General features: G+C 45.1%; 5 protein-coding genes across 7 annotated transcripts; 3 read left to right on the top strand and 2 right to left on the bottom strand.

The window, feature by feature from the left end:
* Positions 1-81: 81 nt before the first annotated feature.
* Positions 82-13182, top strand: LOC119123652 (rootletin-like). 2 transcript variants are annotated; one of them, XM_037252920.1, is made up of 37 exons: positions 82-218; positions 1840-1963; positions 2033-2178; positions 2621-2812; positions 2893-2976; positions 3309-3400; positions 3476-3641; positions 3719-3825; positions 3890-4117; positions 4208-4298; positions 4540-4626; positions 4715-4918; positions 5106-5305; positions 5385-5567; positions 5737-5881; positions 5944-6090; positions 6156-6386; positions 6472-6665; positions 6733-6860; positions 6952-7121; positions 7203-7382; positions 7466-7600; positions 7673-7816; positions 7899-8137; positions 8201-8360; positions 8562-8729; positions 8827-9250; positions 9324-9487; positions 9581-9701; positions 9777-9940; positions 10157-10372; positions 10540-10764; positions 10841-10990; positions 11088-11288; positions 11366-11497; positions 11928-12101; positions 12185-13182. In XM_037252920.1, the coding sequence occupies exons 3-37, from the start codon at positions 2044-2046 to the stop codon at positions 12269-12271; spliced, it is 5868 nt and encodes a 1955-aa protein (XP_037108815.1). In that variant the 5' UTR covers positions 82-218; positions 1840-1963; positions 2033-2043; the 3' UTR covers positions 12272-13182. The 2 variants fall into 2 exon arrangements, with proteins under 2 accessions (XP_037108815.1, XP_037108814.1); XM_037252919.1 differs by lacking the exon at positions 82-218 and adding an exon at positions 1400-1619.
* Positions 12837-16837, bottom strand: mfap2 (microfibril associated protein 2). Its single transcript, XM_037252977.1, has 9 exons — positions 16719-16837; positions 15355-15412; positions 14736-14783; positions 14615-14641; positions 14369-14458; positions 14249-14290; positions 14082-14169; positions 13689-13762; positions 12837-13623 (listed from the first exon to the last, which is right to left on the bottom strand). The coding sequence occupies exons 2-9, from the start codon at positions 15383-15385 to the stop codon at positions 13517-13519; spliced, it is 507 nt and encodes a 168-aa protein (XP_037108872.1). The 5' UTR covers positions 15386-15412; positions 16719-16837; the 3' UTR covers positions 12837-13516.
* Positions 16838-17283: 446 nt separating this feature from the next.
* Positions 17284-20110, bottom strand: sdhb (succinate dehydrogenase complex, subunit B, iron sulfur (Ip)). Of its 2 annotated transcripts, XR_005098114.1 has the most exons (9): positions 19971-20110; positions 19323-19456; positions 18889-18974; positions 18637-18773; positions 18189-18305; positions 18008-18109; positions 17769-17891; positions 17495-17701; positions 17284-17438 (listed from the first exon to the last, which is right to left on the bottom strand). XR_005098114.1 is itself a non-coding variant. In XM_037252958.1 (8 exons), the coding sequence occupies exons 1-8, from the start codon at positions 20040-20042 to the stop codon at positions 17621-17623; spliced, it is 852 nt and encodes a 283-aa protein (XP_037108853.1). In that variant the 5' UTR covers positions 20043-20110; the 3' UTR covers positions 17284-17620. The 2 variants fall into 2 exon arrangements, 1 of the variants encoding a protein (XP_037108853.1); XM_037252958.1 differs by having other exon boundaries at positions 17284-17701.
* Positions 20111-20395: 285 nt separating this feature from the next.
* On the top strand, positions 20396-21984 carry mrpl20 (mitochondrial ribosomal protein L20). The gene is made up of 4 exons (XM_037252979.1): positions 20396-20605; positions 20767-20877; positions 21117-21194; positions 21427-21984. Exons 1-4 carry the CDS (start codon positions 20519-20521, stop codon positions 21598-21600), a joined length of 450 nt encoding a protein of 149 aa, XP_037108874.1. The 5' UTR covers positions 20396-20518; the 3' UTR covers positions 21601-21984.
* A 369-nt stretch (positions 21985-22353) lies between these two features.
* Positions 22354-26486, top strand: atad3 (ATPase family AAA domain containing 3). The gene is made up of 16 exons (XM_037252928.1): positions 22354-22659; positions 23104-23180; positions 23273-23374; positions 23446-23505; positions 23585-23654; positions 23722-23887; positions 23987-24056; positions 24175-24330; positions 24419-24475; positions 24552-24677; positions 24764-24888; positions 24978-25029; positions 25124-25194; positions 25278-25445; positions 25646-25754; positions 25835-26486. Exons 1-16 carry the CDS (start codon positions 22467-22469, stop codon positions 26249-26251), a joined length of 2019 nt encoding a protein of 672 aa, XP_037108823.1. The 5' UTR covers positions 22354-22466; the 3' UTR covers positions 26252-26486.
* The last annotated feature ends 1073 nt before the right edge of the window (positions 26487-27559 follow it).

Below are 27559 nucleotides of genomic sequence, written 5' to 3'. Positions count from 1 at the left end.
TTAGCTTTCCTTTTACTGTGCATGCAGAATCTTATAACTCGTCCATGCGTGTTCTGTGGAAGTCCCTCCCCGGAAAAAGAGGTCAATTCGGAAGCAGACGATTGCGGCAGTGAGTGGCTGCAATTCTACCGCGGATGTTACGTTCGTTGGCTGGATGTGATTTGCTGCGGTCCACTCCCAAGAAATTCGGAAGGACGACGTTTAAATTGCATCAATAGGTAAGCAACGATGATGTCTGCGACCTACCTGCACATGCGCATTATCGAGCAAGGCTAGAGCGCGTTTCCACGATGCTTTTGTTTCAGTCCATCGCTAGCATCCACACAAAATAAGTTAAACTGAAGTTAGGTGATCGCCACATGGTTTCATAATTACAGCTCAGCTCACGCTGCATCTTTTCACTTAATGAACGCGTTAACTACATTTTGGTTGTTACCGATTAGATGCAAACCCATAATGTTGTTCCCTTTTGTGCCATGTTTCATATGGGAAGTGCACGCCCAATGCAATGTTTTTTTTTGGTTTTTTTTTGCTTCTCAGTGTTTTACAATGGGGTCCACAGATGCTTACACTTGACCGTGTCCCACAGGGTTGCGTTTTGGAACCTTTGCTATTTCCTCTGCAAATCCAGAGTGGGAGTATGCTTCTTCTTACACTTAGTTGGGAACCTTTGGATTGTTATTTTAGATTGAGGGTGATCTTTTCAACCTTAGAATTCAGGGTGCACGTAGTTGTGATAGTGAAGTCAATTTAAATAAAGAGGCATGCTCACAATCAGGAAAAGTTAAATGCATGCAAGTGTTAAGGCCAAGCGGGGGTCTGGGTAGGGGGGTGTCTTGTATTGACACAATGATCTTTTGTTGGTCACTATGACAATCCGAACAATGTGGTGCAGAGATCCTCGCTCTTAACTTTACATTTAAATTCCTTTTACAGAGAACTGTTAGAAAGTTGTTGAGGCAAGTATTGATGTACATTGATGGATAGATACTTCATTCATTCCTTGAAGGAAATTAAAGTGTCACAGTAGCAATACTGGCAAATATATGTACTGATATATTATTGTAAAGAAATATTTGTACTTCCCCTTTATGCAAATGAACAATAAAAGAATACTAAATGATCATCTCACCGAAAAAGTCAACATATCAGAACAGAGAAATATTTGTACTAGGAAAATAGCTTACATACCTTACATACCAAAATTAAAAAAAATACATTCTGTATTTGAAATAAAATATCTTTCTACCAAAAGATCGTCTGGTAAGTGTGACCCAAAGTTATTTCCATTCTAGTTGAACCCTTTGTAGTGGGTCTGTGGGCTCCTCCATGCACGGCAGGAGAGGGGAAGTGTGGGGGGGGGGGGGGGGGTGGAGGTAGAGGGCTGTGTCTTTAAACCTGCTAATCCTGCTGCCCTCAATCTGCGTGGAGGAGGCAAGCAGGACACACACGTCTGCTTCTGACACTCTTGGCTCGGCTTCAACACCTGATTCAAATCGATATTTCTTTCTTAAATCCATCGGAGTTAATTGTTTTGGGGAGGTTTAAACATGTCTGCTGCGACGAGTGTAGCAGAAAGCACGGACAGCGACGCCAACAAATTGGAGTCGGTGATACAGGTGAGCGCCACTTGAACCTCACATACACACACACACGCACGCGGCAAACATGGCTTCAGACGTGTGTACCTGATTGCATTTGTCGTTTCATTGCAGCCTAAATCGACATTCCACTGTCATCATCACTTTTCTGTGTTGCCTTTGCGTTGCCCTGAGCTACATTGCACAATGTTGGCTGTGTGTCAGATCTCCAGCTCATGTGCAAAATGTTCCTCATCAGAGACTGGAGGAGAGCGTTTTATCCGAGGAGAAGCTGACTGTCCGCGGCCCCTCGCCGGATGCCCCCCCTACATGTCTCCCGGCAAGAGTTCGTGAGATTGTCACAAAGAACCTCAACGAGAACTGTGAGTGCACTCCATTAAAATGAAAACGTTTTTTGTTTGTTTTTAATGTACTTGTTCTGCTCGTTCTAGCTACAGGGGCCATGTCCTCAGTCATGTCCCTTCAGGAGGAGAACAGGGTCCTTCAGGGAGAGCTGGCCAAGCTGGAGGACCTGCTGGCACACAGCAGAGCCGACCGCGACGAGCTGGCCATCAAGTACAGTGCCATCAGCGAAAGGGTAAGAAACCCGGCGGATATCTAAGCGTGACTCCGAAAGTGCCGTATGTGAAAATAACATTCTCTGCAGCACATTGTTCAGTGTTTCTTCTGTTTTTTGCTCTTTCTTTGTCTGAGATTTAGTGGTCTCCCAGGTAATGGTGCCTGGAATGAACTGAAGTGCACTGTTGCTATGGTGTTTGTTGCCAGGGGTGACTATAAACAGGGGCTTCAAGTCATTTTGATGGTGGTCTCTTGTTGGGAGGGGCACAGAAGCTAATTTTGAGTTAAACATCACCAGAGGGAGCATTCCGACAAAAGCTGCATGCACAGGCCTTAGTGTTTGAACACACTTTACATTCAAATGAGATCATAATATTTTTTTTATTGGCCCTTTGAGTTAAGTAACATAAAAATAATAAAGTGAAAATGTGTATTTCTTATTTCTTCCTCACGACATACAGCTGGAGCAGACGCTACGTTTCGATTCAAGTGACGGCGACCGCGATTCCCCGGAGTCTCGCAGCCTGGCTCAGCAGAACGTGGACCTGCGCAGGCGGCTGGATGAAGAGCAGGTGGCCTACAAGAGAAAACTCACTGCATATCAGGAAGGTCAGCAGAGGCAAGCGCAGCTCGTGCAGAAGTTACAGGCTAAGGTTTGTATTAATATCTCGCTGCATCTTTGTATGTGATGTGGTTCTGAAGGCCGTTGCTGACGGATGTGCTGTGACTTTAGGTGCTTCAATATAAAAAGAGGTGTGGAGATCTGGAGCAGATGCTGCAGCAGAAGTCGGCAGAGTTTGAAAAACCTAGGCTAAGTGTAAGCAGCTTCACCACTTCTATTATATAATATACAATATTTTGTGTTGTTATTACTATGGGCTTCATGTTAAAAAATAAAATATTTATAACAATTGCAAAAAAATATTCAGACAGATCTTGCTTTTATTACCAATCACACAAATGTTCTATAGGTGCACATGCTTTCCTTTAAACTTACATTAAAGAGACTGTGTCAGTTTTCTTTGCAACCTAGTGGTGAACTAATAGAATGCAACCACTTAAATTCAAAGCATCTGCATTTTTCAACATTTCACACGCAATTCAGTAATGTAAACCACAGCTAAAATAAAATCATGTTTTCCCAATTAGGATACCGGTGAAATATCAAATGGTCGCTCTCCAGACGAATCAAGCAGCAACCTGGAGGATGCCTTAATTCGTCTGGAAGAAGAACAACAGCGGTTGGTGTCTATCGAAGACTCACTTCTATTTCTTTTCAACCCTGTCTCAATACATTTTGCTTATTCTATTCTCAGGAGCAGCAGTCTATCTGCGGTGAATGCCATGCTAAGGGAGCAGCTGGAGCAGGCCAGTTTGGCCAATGAGGCACTCAGCCAGGACATCCGCAGGCTCACTGCTGATTGGACGAAAGCCCGAGAGGAACTGGAACAAAAGGAATCCGACTGGAGGAGAGAGGAAGAGGTGCCGCAAGGATGCTTACCAAGCATGTTTGCACTAAGCGACATTTTTCTTTCTAACCTCTGTGATTCTACTCTCAGTCTTTCCATAGTTACTTTAGCAGCGAGCACAGCCGCCTGCTGACACTGTGGCGCCAAGTGGTCGGATTTCGAAGGCACATCTGTGACCTGAAGAGTGCCACTGAAAGGTATGGAGATGTCAATACGAGCCTTTGCACCATCTCCACCTCTGTCCGTCTCTCCACCCCACAGAGACTTGTCCGACATGCGCAACGAGCTAGCTCAGGCGTCGCACTCCGCTCAGGTGTCCTGCACGGGTCTGTCTGCCACATTGAACGCCAGAGAGGGAGGAACCGCGCTGGCCCTGGAACGCGAGAAGGCTCTCAGGATCCAAATGGAGCTGCAACTGAGGGAACGAGTGTCTGAGATGATGAACCTTCAAGCCAGGACGGATGCAGAGAGAAGCGAGGTCAACCTCAGGTCAAAGGCTGCTTTCCAGTGCTATCAAAAGTGAGGAACCTGTTGTGGATTTAAATGACCAATTTTGTTATTTCGTATCCCAATTAATAGATTGTCGGACTCTGTGCGCGAGGGGGAAAGACTTAAGGGCAAAATTGAGGAGAAGGAGAGAGAGCTCGTCCTTCTGTCCAGGAGGCTTGAAGTGAGTGGACAGTCTTGCTGACATTTAATTAAAAAAATTTACCAGTTCCAGGAATCTATTTGGGATTGGATTTGTGTAAAATGCATTAAAAAAAAATAAAAAAAATATTTGATTTGTTTTCTAAATAAATTACATTTTTTAACAAAATCCATACTGAAGAAAAAAAATAATTTTTAACATCACAAAATATTTATGAAATCTTTAGATTGTGATTGTACCTTCTCGATGATTTTGCCTCCAGGAGCAGAGCAGCAATGACGGGAGTGACATGCAGCTGATGAGAGCTCACACTGAGACGCTATTGGACACACTGCGTGACATCGCTCAAGTGAATCTGCTACACATATGGCCATGTCATCACACCATTAGGATGAATCTTCATCATACTATTGATTTTTTTGTTTTTGTTTCTCTAGACGGTGTTGACAGACGCAGAGTCATCAGAAGCAGATCAAGACAACTCTGTGGCCCCGCTGCTGGCCTTTATCCACAGCTCCTCCCCTGCCGCTTCTTTTCGCAGGTCATCTTCTCCATCAAGGCTGACAACGCTTTCTGCTCCCCCGGAGGCAACTCTGTCGGCGCTACGCTCGGCGGTCACGCACAAGACGCTCCAGCTGCAGGTGACATGGTGACATACATGGTCGCAACATTAGGTACACTTGCAGACATTTATGGGATTCAAAAGAAGGGCTGTATCAAATTGCGTATTCGCACTCGCATATTGGTAAATGAATTTCTCTCTGAATGAACATTTTGTAAAAGAAAAGGACATTACTCGTTTTTGCCTTACGACCTTTTTGTCATCAGGATGCCCGAGGGCGTTTGCTGTCTGCCCAGTCCTCCATACAGCAATTACGAAAGCAGCTCGCTGAGTCCGATTCAGCCCGACGAGAAGCTGATCAACGACATCAAACGCTTCAAAGAGAGCGAGACGCTGCTCAGCGAGACAAAGACACCACGCAGCGAGAAAAGGATCGCCTCAGGCAGGAGAGAGACACGCTGGCCAGGTTCACACATTTCTTATCAATTTATTCCAAGTCTGTGTTAAGTCAGAATCCGAAATCAAATGTATCATCACTGCTCCAGTGAGAAAATAAGCTTGGAGAAGAGCATGAAGGCAGCTCAGAGCAACAATCAGACTCTGCAGATGGACTGTGAGAAGCTGCAGCTGCTTCTGACATCCACTCAGCGGGATAAAGACCACCAGAGGGAGGAAAAGGAGGCTGCCTTCTCTGAGAGGGACCGGGCCAAAGCTGAGGTTCAGAGGATGTAAGTAGGCCAATTGAAAGTGAGACAGTTTTGCGCCAATCCGCAAAGTCTCACCCAGCCGCCACACATACTGGAAGTCATTCAGGAGCGTTTGATTCGATCCTCTTTGGCTCATTGAGCTTCTTGTAAGTTGTAAATGGTCTTTTCTTTTTTTTTATGTGTCTGTCAGTCAGAAGCAATGGGACCAGAGCGAAAGCCGAGCGTCTGCCCAGCGTGGTGAGCTTTCTGCAGTGAGGGAGACTCACCAGCAGGCGGAAGTTACCAAGCAGTTGCTGGAGAGGGAACGAGCCCAACTTTCTGAATCACTCGCTCGGGTATGCACGTGATTGGGCCATTTTGGTGATCCTGTTTCTAATTCTTGTTTGCTCTCTTTCAGGCTGAGAGCAGCAATGCAGAATTCTCTCTGTTGATCAATAAGCTTCAGTCTGAGGATGCAGCGCTCAGGGACTCTTTGGCCAAAATGGCCAGCATGAATGAAGCGCTGTCTCAAGATAAAACCGATCTCAATACCTACATACTTCAGGTAGACCGCAATTTATTTATTAGGATATCCCTTCATGGAATGTTGATGAAGATCTCTGTGACTAGCTGGAGGGCGAGAAGGCCCTACTGCAGACTCAGAAACGTGAAGCCGAGCAGGAGAAGCTAACCATCAGAGATGAGCTGGTCCGGTTGGAGCAGGACCGGATGGAGCTGGACTCCTCCCGCATCACTCTGCGTCAGTCCCTGCAGGATACTGAGATGACCCGTGTGGGGATGGAGGCGGAGCTCCAGAGACTCAGGACTGAGAGACTTAAGCTCCAGGAGAAAGTCACACAGGTATAGATCCTGTCCTTCAAATTGATAAATAATCAAGATCAAGTTTCAGTCAACATCATCAGTTTGGCCTCCTACTTCCTGTCAGCTCTGCAATGAGGTGACCTCCTTAGGTTCTGAATTAAGCCTCGCCAGAGGAGAAGGCCAGAGGAACGAAGCGGCCTTGGAGGAAGCCGGGCGCAGTCGAGTGGAACTAGCCCGAGACAAAGCATCTCTTCTCGTCCAGCTGACGGCGTCTGAGAGAGAAAACAGCGCGCTGTCTGAAGAACTGTCCTCTTACAGGTGCGTGCTTACAATCTGGGAATAATTTTGTCTATTGTGACCTTGGTGTGTGTTTTAACCCGGGTAGGTCGGAGCGGGAGTCTCTGGAGAGCAGCTTGTTTGAAGCGCAACATCAGCTTGCTCAGATGGAGTCCCGCAGGGAGCAGCTGGAAACAGACAACCAGAACCTTCGAATGCGCGCTGACACGGCAACAGGTGAGCTTTTTGCACTTAGTGGGGATAGACTTCACCTTCACTTTTTTTTTTCCATTATTTTATTTTATTTTATTTATGACATAATTTCCAGTTGAGCTGCGGCGTGCTCGTTCGGAGGCAGAGAACGTCCTGGCCCAAGCTGAGCGCGACAAACAAGTTCTGACTCAGACACTGAATGCAGCACATCTGGAGGCTCAGCAAGCTTTGCGCAAGGCCACCTGCGAACATCAGGAGGAGGTGGAGAAACTTGTCGCCGAAAAGGTGAGCTCATTTACATGTTGATAAATAATGTAGCAAATCAGTATTACTGAATATCATCATCATCGTTTGTGACATCCACAGGAAGCCATTCGGAACAGCCTGACTGTGGCCCATGACGGCGCTCTGAGGAAGCTGAGGCAAGAGGTGGAGGAAGAACTTCGGAAATCACAGAGAGACAAGGAAGAGCTGCAAAATGATCTGAGGAGTCTCCTGCATGATCGAGATCAGAGTCTGCTGCAGGCGGAAACGGAGAAACAGCAGGTTAGTTTTCCACTCGGACACGTAATGGTGGCTGTAATTATTTTGGAAAAAGGGAAGACACCGTTTTATGTTCATCTTTCCAGGCTCTGTCGCTGAAGGAAGCTGAGAAAGCAGCGCTGTGTGAAAGAGCGTCCAGTCTACAAGCCGAGTTGTCAGCTTTAACTCTCGAGGCCGAGCGCAAAACCCGAGAAGCGGCTCTTTGCAAAGAGCAGGAACAGGTTAAAAAGAAAATTGCATTATTGTGATTTTTTTTTTTAAAAATACTTACAAATAATTTCTATTTATTGCAGGTCAGAGTCAGCACTCTAACAAGTGAGTTGCAGGAGCTTCGGTCTCAGCTGGAGGATGCGTCGGCTCTCCATGAAAAGGATCTTCAAAGTCTGCGAGAGACTCTTCACGACTTTCAGTCGCGTGCCGATGGTGCTGTCAAAGAGGTAGACAAAGTCACTGAGGAAAAATACTGCGTTCGACTCTCGCCTCGGTGCGTCTGTTCATTTTCTTTCCTTCTCTCGTCAGCTCGACAAGTGCAAAGCTTCTCTGGCCGTCAGCGAGGAGAATCGGGACGAGCTCAGACGAGAGACGCTGGAGGCCGAGCGGCGTCTCAACCAAGCGCTGGACGAGGCGGAAAACTACAGAAGGGAAGGCACGGAACTGCGTCGCAACCTGAGCGACGTCTCCAAGGAGAAAGAAACCCTCAGCCAGTCCAACTGCCAACTAAGAGAAACGCTACGGGGGGCAGAGACGGAAAGAATCAGGTGAGCACAGAAAAGAAGGTTCCTTTTTGGATATTTGTGTCAGTATGAATTTTTGTTGGTCAGTGTGAAGCGACAGTGCGAGGAGAAGGAACAAAGACTGCTGGTGCTGCAGGAGAATTTCTCATCCTCTCAGAAGGAGGTGACGGAGCTTCGCAGCTGTCTCAGGGAAGTTGAGAGGTCACGACTGGAGGCGCGACGGGAGCTGCAGGAGCTGCGCAGACAAGTGAGACGGCTTTTTGGAATTATTTGATTATTATTTACATAATAGCATCAAGTTACATGTTGACAGTTAAATTGAATTTTGTCTAACTTTGAAGGCTGTATTTTCATGATGGGAATCCCCCCCGCCCAAAATATTCAAATGGATTGTTGACAGGAAGTTAAAGACAAAGAAAAGCATTTTAATAATAAGATGTCTTTCCAGCTGAAAATTCTGGATGGAGAGAAAGATCAGAAAGACAGGGAAGTGGCCGAGCTTCAGACCCGCTTGTCCTTGGAGGAGCAGCGTGAGGAAGACCGAGCGAAAGACGTTTTTACACTCAAGCACAAGTTGACTGAAGCTGAAGCTGTTCAAGACTCCCTGAGGAGAGAGGTGAGGATATGGAAATTATTTAGTTTCAACTATAGAGTCAACATCCTTAGCGTCATCTAGACACCAGGAGAAAAACATCTTCACGTGTCCCTTTCAGCTCACCCTGTTTCAGAAGCGGCTGGCCGAGTCCGAGTCCGGCTGGCGGCTTTCCGAAAGAGAATTGACCGCTCAGCTCCAGGAGGCCCGAGGCTGCGAGAAGAAGCTTCAGGACGAAGCCAAGAACCTGACGTTGCGCGCGCAATCGGCCCAAGACTCTGCCGGCACGTGCAGCCTGCAGCTGAGTGAAGCCCAGGGCCGACTGGCCGCCACGGAGGCGGAGCTAATGCGGGCCGAGGCCTCCAGGAGGGACCTGGAGTTTCGTCTGAACGGCCTCCAGTCGGCGCTGACCAGAACGCTGGGCATCGGCGCCGGAGGAAGAGGGGTCAGAGGGAGGAGCCCCGGAAGTAGCTCTGCATCACCCAGCCCCATGTCACGCCATCACAGCATCTCACCGCTGCGCTCCTCTCTATCGCCCCCTAAAGGTATCAATGTGCATTAGATCAGATGACCCTGCATCATTTTCAGCTATTTAAATGTCGTATTGAATTTTTACAGAATTTAAGACAAGCACCCCTGACAATACTCTGGGCTCCGGGGCTGGTTCTCCTGAAAGGGGTGCCACACCTCTTCCACTCTCCCAGTCAGAGTTGGACCCTGACAGTCTACGAAGTGGTCTGAAGGAATTCCTCTTGGAACTCCGTGAAGCACACAAAGAGCGGGTAAAGGGGGAAAAAAAAATCGACTTGTTCCGATGGATGGATGGAACAATACTCTAGTGGTCACATTGTTGAAATACACATCTTGTTTTAAAGGATGACGCTCTGTGTCAGTTGGGCGCCATTCAGCGAGAGGCGGATGAGTTGAGGGCCGATCGAGATTTGGCTCAGAGTCGTCTCGCTCATCTACAAAAAAACTTGCAAGACTCCCAAGAAGGTGTGCGTCTGCTCATCACTACTGCCTTTTCATTTCATAAGCTCACAAACAAATGTTGCCTCGGTGTGTGCATAGGCAAGCGAGGCGTGGACGAGCGTCTGACGCACGCCCAGCTTCAGCTCCATCAGCAGGAGGAGGCGGTGAGGAGAGGCGATAGAGAGAGGAGGACGCTCGCCGACCGGGTGAAGGAGCTGGAGCGTGTGCTGCAGGCCTGTGAGGCGGAGAAGAAGCACACACAGGTACACACACCGGATGAACACCACACGACACTCAACAACAATATGTGATGAAGATTACACAATAACAGCAGATGGCTTTCACCACGTGTCGCTTCATGCTATGCTCTCCTTATGTCTTCTTGTGATGCCAGAAAACAACAAAAATAGATTTTTTTGTATGTTTTATGAGCTTAACTGGGAATTAAATGGATTGTTTGGTCATTTCTGTCCTTCCAGGAACAACTGGATAAGCAGCGAGCGACCGAGGTGCGTCTGGAGGCCGAGCGGAGGCGCCTGCGGGAGGCGCTGGAGGCGTCCGAAGCGCGGGCCACCCGGGTGGAAGTGGGAAGGCGGAGTCTGGAGGGCGAGCTGCAGAGACTCAGACTGAGCCTTGGAGACCGGGAGGCCGAGAGCCAGGCCTCCCATGATCGCCATGACGCTTTGCTCAAGCAGGTGCAGTTAAATCCTTTATTGGTTCTATAAATAACATTGTTATTTTTTTTTATGTTGTTTGTTGCTAATATTTTACCCCACTTATGTATACAAATAAGGTAGCCAAAATATTAAAAAATAATGATAATTATCTCTCAAGCTTTATGGTTATCTAATCTCAATTACAGATAGCAGATGGAGAAGGCCGAGTGTCCGCGCTTCAGACGGAAGTGGAGCGACTGAGTCAGGCTCTGCTCAAAACCGAGGAAAACGAAGCTCTGCTGCGGGAGAAGAACGCCTCCCTCAACCAGAGTCTTCAGGAATTGGTGGCTGCTCACGGCAGCGCTCAAAGCCGCCTGACTTCCCTTCAGAAGGCTTTGAGTATGACAGAGCAGGAGAAACAGCACCTCCAGGTGGTTGCAAATAAAAGCAGTGAGGACAAAAAAAAAAGTTGCGCACGTGCTCATCTGATCATTCAATCTCCATCAGGAGCGAATCGATGAATCCCGGTCGTCCTTAAGCGAAGCCAGGCGGAACATGACCTCCCTCAACGAGCGCATGCACAGCCTGCAAAGTGAGCTGCACCAGAACCAGCTACAACGAGAGCAAGTGGAGGCCGAGTTCATCAAAACCCAGGAGGTGGAGATCATGTTCACTCATTCCATCATCGTGACCTCCGTGTTTTATCCATATAACTTCTCAAATGTCATCTGTGTTAATGTTCATTGCGCGGCAGTCTTTACGTCAGCGATCGACCAGTCTCGCTGAGGCTCAGCGTGGCGCCCAAGCGGCACAGATGGAGCGAGCCACGGTGGAGGAGCGTCTACGCGCTCTGCAAAAGGCCGTGGCCATGCTGGAAACGGAAAAAAAGGATGCCGAGAGGCAGGCTGTGAGATTGGAGAAGGATAGAAATGCCCTGAGGAATACGCTTGATAAGGTATCGTCTCCCGAGATGAGGCTTTTGTAGGTATTTCTGCATGAGAAGTCTTAGAAATGAAATGCATCCCGCCTCAGGTGGAACGTCAGAAGTTGAAAAGCGAAGAGGGCACCATGCGGCTTTCGGCCGAGAGAAACCGCTTGGATCGCTCCCTGAACACGGCGGAACAGGAGCTGCAGGAAGCCCAGCAGCAGATCCTCATTCTGCAGGTACATTTTCATGTTCAGGTCGGAATGGAGTTCAAAATACACACTTTATGGGTGTGTCAGATGCCATCAACCATTTGTCCATGTTAATAAATTTCAGTGTCACACATTTGTGCTAATAGTACGCACCAAATGACATCAAGTGTGAAATGTAAACGACGGACCTCCTGTTTTATTCAATACGTGTTGATTAAAAAAAAAAAAAAAAAGATGGCAATGTCGTCTTATATGCCGAAGGTGGTTCACAATGGCTTGACTGTAACACAATCCAGTCCTTTTTTATACTTCACAGTGAATCGCCCGGGCCTTCATTAAGGATGATGTCATCCGACCCCTTTTTTTGTTTTATAGACTCGCTTAATGTTCTGCCTTTGACGCCAGCCTTTGTCTGCCTTCTCTTTCTCAACGTGTGTGGGTGTGTTGTCATGAGTAGACACAGATGGCTGACATGGAGCATTCCCAGAGCGTGTGTGAGAGTTTGGTCAGGCAGCGTGATGAGACCCAGCAGGAGGCCGAAAGGCTCAGGGCCAGTTTCAGGGACCTGGAGAGGACTCTGGGATCCCGGGAACGCACGCATCGACACCGGGTTAAAGGTCTCGAGGAGCAGGTAGAGTCATTTTGTCAAAATGAAAAAAGAAATAAATTCTTTAATGGATGATGTAGTGACAATTCTTCTTGTCTATCCTGGAGGTGTCGACCTTGAAGGAGCAGCTACTACAGGAGATGAAACGGCGACAGCCTTCACTTCCGTCCTCATTTCTTTCAACGACCACCTGAGAGAGCAGTAGCAGCGGCCCGGTCCGGTCACCATCAGGGAAAAAAACGTCTTCACCGGTGACCCAAGGCAAAAATGTGCACTCACATGCCACAATATTAGGTACATCTGCACATTTGGTGTACCTAATGAAGTGGCCGCTAAGTGAATTATAGCCTACCTGCCATTTGAATGAAGTATAAGCTATTTATCGTTCACATTCCCATGAATAGAAGGAAGAGCTGCAATACCATTATTTTAGTACTAACGATAAAAAGTCATGTGCTTTGGGTGACTATAAAATAATATTTTTTTTAATTACGATTAATTCAATGGTATTGGCTCACTGTGTAAATTCTGCAAAGCTTTCCCAAACTTACAGATTAGAGCCAGATGGTTCCTCTCCATGACATAAATTTACAAAAATACATCCTATGTTGTCAAAATATGAAAAGGAAATCTTGCTAACAAAAAAATGGGACCTTTTTGGGTCCCAACATTAAGTTTGGGGAACTCTGCGATGATTAACACTGGCACATGTACAGTATGTATGTAACATTGAATAAACACTCAGTCACAAGCCAAAAATCAAAACAAAAAATATCTTTTATTATCTTTTAATCGTGATTTTCAAAGCAGCAGTATAGCGCTTTGGGAGAAGTTTTCTCAAAGCATTTTGTTGCACGCTTGCTGCTCAAAAAGCTGAGGTCATCTTCTTGGCTGATGTCAGTGACTGCTTTGAGTGAATGACTTTTTTTTTCTTTAAAGTACAGTATAAGAAAACAACTTAGAAAGCAAGCGATTAATACGGTCGGTACAGTATGCCAAAAAAAAGAGATCGCCGCAGCTAGTCGCATCTCTAATACAGCACCAGTGTGATGAGTTTATAGCACCAGTGATTTGTACAATCATCAAACATTCTTTGGAGTATATTGATCCCATACAAACAGTTGTACATGTGAGGGAAGGGGCGGGGCTAAAGGTGGTGCGTGAAAAATGGTATGAGACATTATAGCAGTGATTCCCAAATACAAGCTCTTACGGAAGAAATATTTTATCAATCCAAAAAGTATGACTGACTTAGTAGAAATTTGTTGATCTATTATACCAGCGACCTATCATGAGCCAAACTAAATTTTTCCGTGAGCCACGTTCTACTCGCAGGTGACAAGTAAGCTAATATGTGCCTTGGGTTAAAAAAGGTTGGGAAACACTGCTTAAGGTGAGGAAGGAGAAAATTGGATTTAGTGTCTCCAAGGGGGTCTCCATCAGCAACCACCGCCGCAGCTCTTCCCACAGCTCGCCCCCACGGACGCGCAGTGGCCGCTCACCGCCGCCACACCGCAGCGCGAAAACTGGTCCCGGCATAGATCCGCTACACACGGGTGAGTTAATTCCCAGTCAGAATCCAAAATTAAAAAACAAATGTAATGAACTGACCTCTGAGCAGCTCTTCATGTGCACACACGGTCCTCACACACACCTCCCTGTTGATGACGTACACACGCCTCAGACTGCATAAACAAAGAGAAGAGATCAAAAATCCGGATGACATTTTGTTGATGAAAAAGGATTGTCTTCTCTTGAAAGCTGATTAAATCAAGAAGTCGTCTTAAGAATCTGTGGATGGAAGGTTTTTAACTAAATTGGTCTGTGTGGCGTTTGCATCTGTGACTATTTAATTTCCATCCAAACTGAAATCCTTGAGGCCATGTTGGCTGACTGAGTTCAGATGGACTTTCTGGCTAATAAATTGAAAATAAATAATGACATGGTTTGGGGATGCTCGGCTGAATAGCTCATTGTGGTTAAGCGTTTCCACGTGCGACCTACCTGTAAAAGCAGAGACTGTTCAGGCATTGCTTGCATGGTTTGTGCACGGAATAAAGTCTGGTGCAAGGATACTGCTCCTCTCTGCAATCTGGAAGTCCGACATATACAACGTTTACTAAGAAAAATTCCTCCACGCATAGTCGATAACTTTAATTTTTTCTTTTTACCAAGAGGTCCGGGCTCTGTGGGCTCCGTCTCCAAATCATTCTCTGATATCCATATGAAAAGAAAAGAAATCTCAGAGTCATTCTCCAGATGGAAATTTAAAGCTTTAGCAGACATAGTACCTGGTTTTTCTGGACGGATCACGGGACCCACTCGAACCTGCTGCTGGAAATTTCCGCCAGCAGAATCGTGATTCTCAGAATATGAATTCGCTGAACAGAAGGAAACAAATTCTTTTTAGTTACCATTTGAACTGTACTTGCACAATCTAATGACAATTTGAAACTCATACATAATATTATGGAGCACTTTAAGTCAAAAGTTAAATATAATCACGTAATGCATGGATGAATCAAATTATGCTTTACCTGGGAAATATTCAGGACCGTAGTCCTCTAGAAAAGAAAACAACACATAGATCAACACTTTTGAAAGCATTTGTGTTGCCAAAGTAGAATCAATTTTGATGACAGTATTTCGTAAACTCACCAAAAAAAGGAATTTGTTCCTGGTACTGAACTTGGGCAAGCAGCACAACTGTTGATGATTCACAGACAGGAGTGATCAACAATAGCTTATGATGATTAAATTTGAGTTCATTCATTAATATTTCTGAATCAGTTGCTCACTGTGAGTGTGTTTGACTCAGAATGATCATAGAAAACATGATTTATTTCAGTAGTTCAATTTAAAAAGTGGTATTACAGGAATTAATTTCCTCTAATATTACTTTTGTCACTAAGGCCAATTCCTACCTAATTTTTTACATTACAGAACATCATGATTGATAGTGATGAAATATTTCAATTTCTTGAGCTATTGAATTTTTGTGTTAGCTGTGAGCTAAAATAATAATCATAAAAATTATGACAATCTACAAACACGGTTCCGGTACTCAATTGCATGAGTAGCTCACGGGCCTATTCTAAAAATAGAACTGCGCTTCAACATACTAAGAGCTGTTTGTAATACTAATTAGTTGTTCAGCTCCATGAGAAAGTCAAAATATCAAAATAATGTTTTACAGTGCTTGTTTTGAATCTCATTTAATTTTGTGAGTGTATCAAATGTCCTTCCTGTCACTTTATTAGGAACAAGGTGTCGTTACCTGGCATGCAGAACAAGAGGAGGGCTCTCATGGTCACTCTGGGAGGAAGTCAGACTCACTGTGGAGAAAACCAAAATGGATAAACGTGAGCAGCAGCAGTTTTGATTTTTGCTTGCGTGTCCTTTGTGACCCCCAACTACACACAGCCCCCCCCCCCCCTTCACCCCCCTCTACTGGCCCCAGCTTAAAAAAAAAAAGAAATTAAGGGGGGTTATGACAGCAAGAATGTCGAACGTCTCTCCTTGCTAAGAACAATCGCTCTGTTTTCCCACTTTCCCCCCTCTCTGCAGCAGACAGTCTGGGGCTGCATTCCAGGAAAAGAAACAGTGGACCCCGTCACCCACTCTCTCATCACCCCCTCCCTCCCTCCTTTTCGCCGTCTGCGTCCACATCCCTCATTTCCCTTCTGTCGCCCCCTCCCTGTGTTTGTCCCCCCCCATTTTCTTCATGCAACCAAATGGTCTCCTGTTTGAGTAGAGAACCTAAAAAAACCAAAGGCACCAACATACGTGAATGACATCATTGAAATCAATCTAAGGCTGTCTCCTCCTTCTAACACTAATGATGTTGTTTTTCTACAATGTGGAAAAATGTTGACGCTCCTCCAACAGTTTCTCCACTATACTGTACGTCATCTACGCTACATTAAGCATCTGGGATTTTTTTTTTCTTCCTCATTGGATGCTTGTTGCAAGTTTTGGAAAGTTTTTTTAGTTTTGTTGTTGACAATATTGTAATTGTGGGATGCACAGGTTAAGTAAAATCTAATGTTTTGGACACACTAGGTAAGCACACACAGACGGGCAAATTCCAATGGTGCATCACAGTGGCATCAAAGGCCATCTGCTTTCACAGCACACATCTGGGAGCTATTAACCCCCCGCCCGTCCCCCCTTCTCCATCCCCTTCCTCACCATAGACCTCCACAATACACACCCCCCACATACACTTATGAACTAAATTCTCAGGACAGAAACCGAACCCTGAATACGCTGAAATTGAAGCTTTTCTTTGTAATTTCCAGCTAAATGAATTAAAACCTGACTTAAAAATCTCTTTCCCTCCCACCCCATCTATTTGCCCTCATTGACCCCCTTGTCTGGTAGTTTTCCCCCCTTGGCAAACTGGCAGGGGCTTAACTGTAGCCCCTCCTCCCTTCACCCCCCACTCCCCAATGAAAACACACGGCCACATGACCCCAGCACCTCCATGCAAAGCAGTGTGAAGAAGTTAAATTTATTTAAAAAAACACACAATCAGTTGATTTTGTTTTTCAACTTCAGTTGAGTCAAGCACATGACAAACTCCAAATGCATGCAGATGAGATTAAACAGAGGAGGCAAAAAAAAAAAGTGCCCACTTACCAAAACTGGATCAATGTGCTGCGACTGTCCTCCACCTTTATGCGCCCCGTGAGTGCTGGAGGACTTTACAGCGCCACATTGCACCACCCCGCATGTCGAGTCTCCTCCCCGTCCAGCCTCCCGTGCATGCATGCGAGCAGGCCCCGCATCTGGATGCACCAAAAGCTGCACCTAAGCAGCTCATTGACAGACCATAATCAGTAAATTTGAAAACAGATATGAATCGGGGGAAATTAACTAAACAAAAAAAAAAGAAATAAAAAAATGTTTATAGTCATCCCAACTGAATCCTCTGTTAGATTTGCATATTCAGACTCACTGGTTGAAAACTTAAATTTTAGTTAAAAACTGTCTGCCAAAATGAGCAGCTGATTATCTGACGCTCACTCTGAACAATGTTGTCATTTCTCATGACAATAGTTTGGAATTGGCATTTTTACTGCTGTTCTCCATAAATGGGACTGACAATTACGTGTCAATTTTCCCTCTTTGGCGGCAATTTCTTTCGAAACTCACTTCCACTCGCCCCCCGCCGAACAAAAGACAACAACAAGAAAACAGCAGCTGCATGCTATTTCATAAGATTTATTTTCAGGAAAGGGAGTGTTGTATGATCTGGAAAAAAACATTCACACACTATGTCCCTAGCAGCTGCAAAGTCAAAAAACAAAAGCAGTTATGCCCCACAGACACACTTAGACAAATGTCAAAAACAGCTGCTATGGTACACCAAAGAAATGCCTCTCATTTGATACATGTGCAATTCATAAAGACACGCATACATTTCATCAAGCAACCTTTGTGCGTGTTTGAGAGATGAGCGTACAAGGTCAACAGACATCAAGAAGCACGTTTTGGAATCAATGACATAATTTAATGATATACAGAGGACACCTGAGTGTTCAAACAACAGCTGCTTTCTTCTCTTGATAGGTGGCCATCATCTTCTTGATCTCCGCTATGGCTTTCCCGGGGTTTAGACCCTGGGAGGACGACACAGGAGGCAGTTAAGTGTCATGCTGTCTTTAGCCCGAAGGTTAGCCGCATTACCTTGGGGCATGCCTTGGTGCAGTTCATGATGGTGTGGCAGCGGTACAGAGAGAAGGGATCCTGGAGTTTGGAGAGACGCTCCTCCGTGAAGTCGTCCCGCGAGTCGATCATCCAACGATATGCCTGGAGAACGACAGGTAACGGACACCACATTCACATGCATGAGGCGAAATGTTCTACCGCGAGAATCAAGCAGAGCTTGACGGGACAGATTTTGGCGGCGGGACCATAGGACATACCTGCATGAGCACGGCAGGTCCAAGGTATTTGTCCCCGTTCCACCAGTAGCTGGGGCAGCTGGTGCTGCAGCAGGCGCAAAGGATGCACTCGTACAGACCGTCCTGTGTGAGACAAAAAGGACATGAGATCCAGCGTCATTGGACTTGTGCTATGTGAAAGCAGAAATGCGGAAGGACTTGCCAGTTTCTGTCTGTCCTCCACAGACTGCGTGTACTGCTGCTTCCCCTCCTGGGACTCGTCCTTCTTCTTCAGGTAGGGCTCAATTGACTTGTATTGAGCGTAGAAGTTGCTCATATCCTGTGGAGCAAAACACAGTTACTTGAAATATTGCCTTCTATTTAACATTTTTAATGTGTACCTAAATGTAGTTTTGATGCCAATTTAATTGTTTGCCTTTTTCCTAACACATCAGGCTTTCGAGATGTGATCATTTTTACCATAATTCAGTGGACATTACGTGACTGCTTCGAGCATGCACACCTTGGCCACTGGGGGCGGTATAACAGAGACAGATGTGTTTCACAACTGACTCCATTATTTTAAGAATAGATACTTTTCAGTATTGCTATAGTTGTCGGCCTGCATGCGTCTCCACTAAATATTCATTGCTTGAAAGATTTTAACTTACAGGCACCAGGTCTTTGACCACATACATATGTGGAAGGGGGTAAATCTTGGTTGGTTTACTGATGTTACTGTCAATCTTGTTGAGGCAGGCCAGCGTGTTTCCACCATTGATGTTCATCGCACACGAACCACAGATGCCTGCATTGCATTAACAAGGTTTTCTTTGTTGTTCTTTCCCCCCCAAAACAATGAGGAATAACAGAGACACAATGCTTATTGTGTGATGGCAAACTTAAATCTTCAAAAGACACACCTTCTCTGCAGGAACGACGGAACGTCAACGTGGGGTCCATTTCATTTTTGATCTTGATTAGCGCGTCAAGTACCATTGGGCCACATCTGCAGGAAGGATAAAGAAAGATTTTAAATGTCAAAACGTCTTGCATGTTCGGAAACATTATGGCACAGAACTGTCAGTGAGTTGCCAAGTGGATTTAAAAAGCTGATGAAAAGGTCACAGCGTTCAGAGCTAAATTCACATGAACACTTCTTCACCTTGACAGTTCATTCTTCAACTTCAAAATAACAACTCTGTGACAAATCAAATAATTGAACCTCTTAGGCCGATTACAACCTGTTCAGCGGGGTGATTTCTGGGTGAGACCAAATTTGGATGTTCCACTGTATGTAGGACAATACTTAATGCTCTGCAGCTGTCGCAGACTCGGATCTGGGTCACCTACGTACGTGTTTAAGTCGATGTCGAAGGTCTGCATGCGAGGTTTGTCTCCTGGAGTGTCTGGGTCCCATCTGTACACCTGGAACTTCTTAATCCGTGGCTGTGCTGCTAGAGCGGCAGCTGTCTGTGCGTAACGCACCGCCTGCCATGACATTAGGCAATAGTTAATACAAATAAACAACTATAAAAAGTAAACGGTGGGATACACTAAAGACCAACTCTGAGTGAATCAAGACTAATACTTTACATTAAAACAATATCCCTCCACACGTGACTAAAAACCAAAAAGTTATCTGTTGAAACTTGGGTTTAGACCCCCCCCCCCCCCCCCACAAATGACAATGTGCTAATTTGGAGTCTAGACAGCACATAGGCTAAAAAGTACGGCAGGCAAAGAAAACAGTAAATTATCTATATTAATATTTAATATTGTCCAATTATTTGGAGATCAAAAAAATATTATGCATTTAAAATTCTGTGTTCCCCCTTTTTCTTCTATAAAGAAAGAGAATGATGTCAAGCTAAAAAGAAGTTAATGGTAGTTAGCTAATGGCTAGTAACAGGCAGCCTGCGTAATCAGTATTCCACGATTGAACGGAGTTACACAAACTTGGAGGGATGGAAAATAAGACATTTGTTGACAATTATGAACATACCACTAAACCAGCTGAGGAGCGGAACGTCAGCACACCACAGCGGCTCAAGGACGTGAGACTACCTACGGACATTTTGGTGTTTCTATTTTGACCTTAACTTCCTCGATGTCCCACATTGCACCGCGGCAATGTCACGAGGAAGATGGGAGCGCTTGCGTTGGATGACGGCATCGCCCAGATTGCACAAATAAACAGCTAATGCAATAAAATAAAATACATAAACTCAATATATTGCGGGAGAACAAGAGCAATGACGGGGTATTTGCACTGTCGGCAATCTGTTGCATTGAATAATAATGAATGCAATGAATTTACCATGCACAAAACTGATTTCCCAACCCAATCCGAATGTATTTATACAACTCATTTAAAAACCAGTTGGCGCCTGACGTGTTTTACGGGGTTTCATGGTATCAAAAACAAGCGCACCTCGACGTGCCATTTGCGTGCAGCTTGTCTCTGTAACACAGTGTAGCGCGTGGATTTAGCGTAAGGTCATCTCAACACCGTAGCCTCGTTTTGTGTTAGACTTCTCTGACGATCCAAAAATGGTATTCCTGTCAGTGTCCAGATGGATTAGAAGCCGCGGACCCGACAGATATTGGAAAGTTCAAGAACTTCTCAAGCATGCACGGGTAAGACAGCAACGTGTTCGATTTACTGTTTCACGTTTGTTACACGTCCCTGTGATCGTCCTCTTGTTAGTTGTCCCCAGAAATGACGCGCCGAGACTTAAAAATGTCTCTAAAATGGGCGAAATCATCATATATTCTTGACGTTGTTTTTTTTTTTTTAGCATTTCAGAGGAAGAAAGAACCGTTGTTACAGTCTGGCTGTACGAGCTGTCACGAGGGCGTTTGTTTACGCTACTAAAGGACGCAAGCTGAAAAAACGCAACATTAGAAAGGTGAGATCTTCATATTTCGTTCTTGAACTTAGCTTTGGGAACAGCCCACTGGAATCTATGACAAGATTTCTATCAACAAATTATGCTTATCCATGCTTATAAATGAAGACTTTTTGGGATTCTGTATGTATCTCGTGAGTGAATGTGGTAATGTGTGCGAAAGTGCATATTGCAGGCAGCTAGATGACTTGATGTGGGTTTGTATCAAACAATCATCCGTCCTGTTTTTCCTACTTCAGCTTTGGATCACCCGCATTGCTGCAGCTTCCCGGGAGCACGGAATGAAGTATCCTGTGCTCATGAGCAACCTGACTAAGGTTTATCTTTTTGAATTTTTAAGTTTTCTTTCCCACTCCATGAAGTAGCACTCACAACTGTTTCATTTTTTTCCTAAATACAACATAAAACCATAAACATACAAAATGTATGACTCTTGTCAATGAAAACTGTTTTTTTTTTAAAGTCATAATATAAAGTATGATACAGCTCTTTTATTGGATCTCATTAGATTGTGCAATACTAATATTATGTCTGATCTTATATCTACAGAGCAGCGTTCAACTCAACCGACGTGTTATCAGCGACCTGGCCATCACAGAACCTCGTTCGTTCCTGGCCTTAGCCAAGCTCGCCAGGACCCGGCAGCAAGAAGGCTTCTTTGTAGCGTTGGGTGACGGCAAAGAACCTCCTGGTGTCTTCTCCCGTGTTGTTGTGCAACAGTAATGGATGCACTACTGGCCCCAGTTCTGTGGAAATGTTTAGTCGATACATAATGTATTTAATTTAGTTTTTTTAAGTTGTCATTTGCAGCATAAGGGATTTAAAAAGTTTTGTTTTGTGAAACTATCAATAATGCAAGTGTATTATTGGTAGATGATGAGATGGTGAAATTTTACAACTCTTATTTAGAAGCCTTCACACTGCAATTGTGTTTAGGAACAATTTAATGTCATACCAAATCATGTGTTTACTTAAATTCAACAATTACTCTTGATGGTGCAAACCTGAAATGTCTCGTCATCATTTTTCTCCTTATGTAAATATTTATTTCTCATGATTGTCCTTTGAGTGTTCAGTTATTATTAAACATTTTGATATACATTTGAATTTTTGTGCATTTTTAATGGCAGTTTGTATTATACAGCTTAACACTAGTATACTATTGTTGAATTGCTTCACACTGAGTCGAAAACAAAGTGAGTTATTAATTAAATGCAAACAAATCAGCTACCGAGCACAGCAGAACCAAGGGCATCACAAAGTCGAATGTTTGACTTTCAGTCAACCGGCCTGATGTTCAGTTATATACTAACGTAACGGTAGTATCAAGTTTGTCCCACTACGCTTGCCGTATCCTGTCTGGGTGGGGTCCACTGCATGACCTCGACACACAACAACCACTGAACAGAAAGAATACTGAATCCTAGCCAATCCTTGTCGTTGTTAGTTCATGATACCGGCCAACTTTACTGCGCATGCGCAGAACTCCGCCGTAACATGCGCGTGGAAGCACTGTGACAGATCTTTTGCAGCCTCCTCCCGTGACTCAGCTCAGAACTGGCCGGTTTTTGCCATATTCATCCCCGAAAATGTCGTGGCTGTTCGGCCTGAACAAGGGGCAACCGGAGCCTCCCCCCGGTCTGCCGGTTCAACCTCCACCGCCCCCGCCGCCTGCCGGTGGCTCCAGTGGCGGCGGAGATAAACCCAAGGACAAATGGAGTAACTTCGATCCCACCGGTCTGGAGCGTGCTGCACAGGCGGCCAAGGACCTCGACAAGTCCCGTAAGTCCTCAGAAAGGAGGGCCTAACCTTACACTTCTCACTAAACGCCATTATGATAACTTCCAGGTTTCCTTTTGGTTTAGTACTGTGGATTCTTTGATATCGAGGCCCAGCACTCCAGACGACAATTGACATCTTGTGCAATGTGTGCCAATTCAATTCAATGCCTTTTCCACTTGTACTCTTCCACTGACATTCAAACTCACAGGCATGGGTTAAAGTTTCTCATTACACTCAAATCCAATCTGTATGCCATCCAAAAGGCAACATTTGCTTCTGGTTAAGCATTAATTTGTCTCTTGGTTGTATGATGTTAAACACAAGAGTATCGAAGGGGTTCACATGCTAGACTGAAGCCATCTAGGCAAGAAAAAATACATGCAGAAGAAAAAAGACTGGCATTCTGATGTCCTGTCCTATGCCTCCCCGTATTGTCAAATGTAGGACATGCCAAAGAAGCTCTGGAATTGGCTCGCATGCAGGAGCAGAGCACTCATATGGAACACCAGAGCAAAATTAAGGTACAGACAAAAAAATAAAATTTAGCGATGATCACCTCACTCTTGGTCCACTTCCAATCACATTCATTTTATTCTCGATTCCACGGTGACAGGAGTATGAAGCAGCTGTGGAGCAGCTAAAAGGCGACCAGATAAAAATCCAGGGTGAGGAGAGGAGGAAAACTCTAAATGAGGAGACCAAGCAGCATCAAGCGGTGAGTTTTGTGCCACCTTCGTCCGCCATTTTTTCCCCCTCTATGAAAGTAATCCTTCCCGTCGTAATCAGAGGGCCCAGTACCAGGACAAGCTGGCCAGGCAGCGCTATGAGGACCAGCTAAGACAACAGGTGAGCTGTCCCCATTTACCTTAACATTCCTGTAACGTAAAGAGTTTGGCTATCAGTTTGTGTTTTTTTCCCCACTCAGCAAATGTTGAACGAGGACAACCTTCGCAAGCAGGAAGAGTCGGTTCAGAAACAGGAAGCGATGAGGAAAGGTGCGTGACTTTCTCCCCGGGATCCGGCGATCGGAGCTTGACGCATTTTGATTTTCTCCCGCAATAGCGACCATTGAGCACGAGATGGAGCTGAGGCACAAGAACGAGATGCTGCGCATCGAGGCTGAGTCCAAAGCGCGCGCTCGTGTGGAGCGAGAGAACGCCGACATCATACGCGAGCAAATCCGCCTGAAGGCCGCCGAGCACCGACAGACTGTCCTCGAGTCCATTAAGTAAGATGTGCTAACTCGGGCCGCAACATACTGTTGCTGCACCTTCACAAAGGAGGAAAGTTGAATTTTAACCATTTAATAATTCTAATACGTTTTTAGGACAGCAGGCGCAGTATTTGGAGAAGGATTCCGAGCCTTTGTGTCCGACTGGGACAAAGTCACGGCCACGGTGAGTCATCTACATCCAAGCCTCAAATGTTCAATGTTGGACAATTTGATCAAAATTGTTAGAAAGTATTCCAAACAGACTAACTGGCTGTCTAACATTTTCTCCGCGCGGCAACCAGGTGGCCGGACTCACCCTTTTAGCAGTAGGCGTGTATTCTGCCCGCAACGCCACCGGAGTGGCGGGTCGTTATATCGAAGCGAGACTGGGGAAGCCGTCTTTGGTGCGAGAGACGTCCCGCTTCACTGTGGGGGAGGCCATCAAGCATCCGGTTAAGGTAGGACCGATTTACTTTGCACCTAAATCCGGTCTGTGATTCATCTCAACATCGTTTTCATCTTTGTCAATCTTGCGCTGCTTCTTAGACGGTCAAAAGGCTGAAGAGCAAACCTCAGGATGCCTTGGAAGGAGTTGTGCTCAATGTAAGAATGCAAACAGCCGCAACAAACGCGTGTCAAGCAAGTACTTTTTGTCGTAACTCTTTGTTTGACCTTCAAGCCTACCCTGGAAGAGCGTGTCCGTGATATTGCCATAGCAACAAGAAACACAAGGCAGAACAACGGCCTCTACAGGAACATCCTCATGTACGGACCACCGGGCACCGGCAAGACGCTCTTTGCTAAGGTACGTGCTGGATGATGACACCTTTTCTAACTGGATGACATGAGAAGGAGCTTTGGCCGTAAAAAGCGTTTGCCTGTTTTGAGCAGAAGCTAGCTGTGCATTCTGGGATGGACTACGCAATCATGACCGGCGGGGATGTGGCACCGATGGGCCGCGATGGGGTGACCGCCATGCATAAAGTCTTTGACTGGGCCAATACAAGCAGACGAGGGTAAGAAGGCTCACACACGGGAATGAAACGTACAAATGCGTTCATTTCATTTTATTCCGAGAATTCTAATTTGGTTTGTTCTCTCACAGTCTGCTGTTGTTTGTTGATGAAGCTGACGCATTCCTTCGCAAGAGATCTACTGTGAGTTTGAGTTGTTCACAATCTAAGAGCTTTTTGTAACTTAATGTGTTTAAAACGGTAAAAGCAGCTAACTTCTTCTTCCTGACGTTTGCAGGAGAAGATCAGTGAAGATCTGCGAGCCACTTTGAACGCGTTCTTGTATCGCACTGGAGAGCAGAGCAACAGGTTAAATCCATTTCGTATTTGAAAAGTATCACCCTTGTCACGTTTTTAATTATGCTCTTTTGATGTTTTGTTTCCCCATCCAGATTCATGTTGGTGTTGGCCAGTAACCAACCCGAGCAGTTTGACTGGGCCATCAACGACCGGATAGACGAAATAGTCAATTTTGCTCTTCCAGGGCTTGAGGAGAGGGAGAGGCTGGTTCGCCTGTACTTTGACAGATATGTGCTGGAACCCGCCACCGGAGGGAGGCAGTGAGTACAAAATATTTTCTTGGACAACAGATAGTGCCTGAGGAAATTATTCACGTGGACAGATCAGCCATTTGCGAACAAAACACTCCATTTTGATTCATATTGAACCACCCCCAAGAATCCACAAACATCACATATCCAGGAAAGCCTTCATTTGCCGTCAAAACACACCTGCTTATGAATTGTGTGTCTTCCTGCAGGAGGATGAAGCTGGCCCAGTTTGACTATGGTAAAAAATGCTCCGAGATAGCTAAGCGGGCAGAGGGCATGTCCGGTAGAGAGATTTCCAAGTTGGGAGTGGCCTGGCAGGTGTGTCCTCTAAAGTTCTAAAACGATCCCTTTATCGTCATTGTGTTTCCAGTTGTAACGCAAACAACTTGTCCTCGCAGGCAGCGGCGTATTCCTCTGAGGACGGCGTACTGACAGAGGCCATGATCGACGCCCGCGTGGACGACGCTGTCAAGCAGCACCAGCAGAAGATGGACTGGCTGCGTGCGGAAGAGGCTCAGACAAAGACCCTCACGCCTCCGCCAGCAGGGGGCGCCGCTAGTAGCTCCGTAGGTAAAATGGGCTTCAATCTGCCGCCTGGTGAGACACCTCGGGCTCAGGAGGTAATCGCCCCACTCCTTGTCCATGAGATGAAGCAACAAGAGGACAGTCTACCTCAAGAGAGGACAGCAGAGTCTCAAAGTTCTCCTTCAGCCAGTCCAGACTGTGAAGAAGCCAGCAAAGCAAGTTTCGAGCAGAATGCTGAAAACAAAGTGGACAAGGCTGACTCTCCTCCAAAAGATGGAACTCCAGTTTGAGTCAGATTATTTCCATGAATCAAAAAAATGCAGAATCATGTCCCGCAAATGCGTTTGTCTCTATGTCTACACACTTGTTGGACCTCACTGTCTAACCTGTGTAGGAGTACTTGTCTGTAACAACATAATAGAGTCAAGTCTGATTAAACTATGTTTTTACAATCACTAACCAATCCATCTGCTTTGCGTGTACATTGTCATTGCTAGAATAATAAAGATACTTATTTGCCCTTCATGAATGTTGACATATGTGCTCATCAGTAATTCCAACAATGCTGTGACATCATGTACAGCAGTGGTCCCCAACCACTGGGCCGCGGACCGGTACCGGTCCTTGGGTCATTTGGTATCAGGCCGCACAGAAAAAAAAAAATATTATATATTATCGACGCTCAATTAATTCAGGTCAAGACGCTCGTCTCGATCACATGACATGTTTCCCCAGTCGAGCCCGCACAATTAGCAAAAATGAGTACAAATTTATTTTGAAAAATATATCAAATTTGGGGATTTTCTCCCAATTACATCCGTCGGTGCACCTGTGCCTCTTGACACAGGTGAATTCAGGTCAAGACGCGCGTCCCGGTCCCGTCCCGAAGCTAGCAAAAATGAGCAAGGAAAAAGAGATGTTTGTGAGGAAAAGGCCCAATGTGGAGACAGAAAAAGAGGCTACAACTTCGAAAGAAAAAGAAAAGTGGATTAAAATCAAGGCAGAATACCCCGAGATCGCCACAAAAGCACTGAAAATCCTGCTTCCCTTTCCAACGGGATTTTCTCCGGTTACAGCGACCAAAACAAAGCTACGGAGCAGATACTTAATGGTGAGTTTTATTTTAATGCGCTTTGTATTTGTTTTTATACCAGTCGTATTATTTTATTTCATCGTATCTATATATTTATTATAAATTTATTATTTCTATAAAGGCTGGTCCGTGAAAATATTGTAACCGGTCCGTGCCGCAAAAATGGTTGGGGACCGCTGATGTACAGGACTTGATTCATGGTATAGCACATTTAAATTAAAAAACACAAATGCACCTCAACTAATGTTGATGAAATGAAATAAAGATATGTAAAAAAATAAAACCCAAACCGACAATATGTGATTTTACCAGAAATAGGACAAGGACTGAATGTAGAAAATAAGTTAAATGTATAATACATTTAAAAATATATTTTATTAAAGAGGTTACATGATTATTAATGCTGAGACTTTGGTTTCTATTAAAATATATTTGAAATTGTTATATAATATACAAAGATTTCTTGGCATAATAGCATGAAAGTTCCAGATGAGCACATTAACTG

This window comes from Syngnathus acus, chromosome 5 (assembly GCF_901709675.1).
Source record: "Syngnathus acus chromosome 5, fSynAcu1.2, whole genome shotgun sequence".
Classification (NCBI taxonomy): Eukaryota; Metazoa; Chordata; class Actinopteri; order Syngnathiformes; family Syngnathidae; genus Syngnathus; species Syngnathus acus.
The sequence above is the reverse complement of the archived record's forward strand: the minus strand, read 5'-3'. Positions and strand labels throughout refer to the sequence as shown.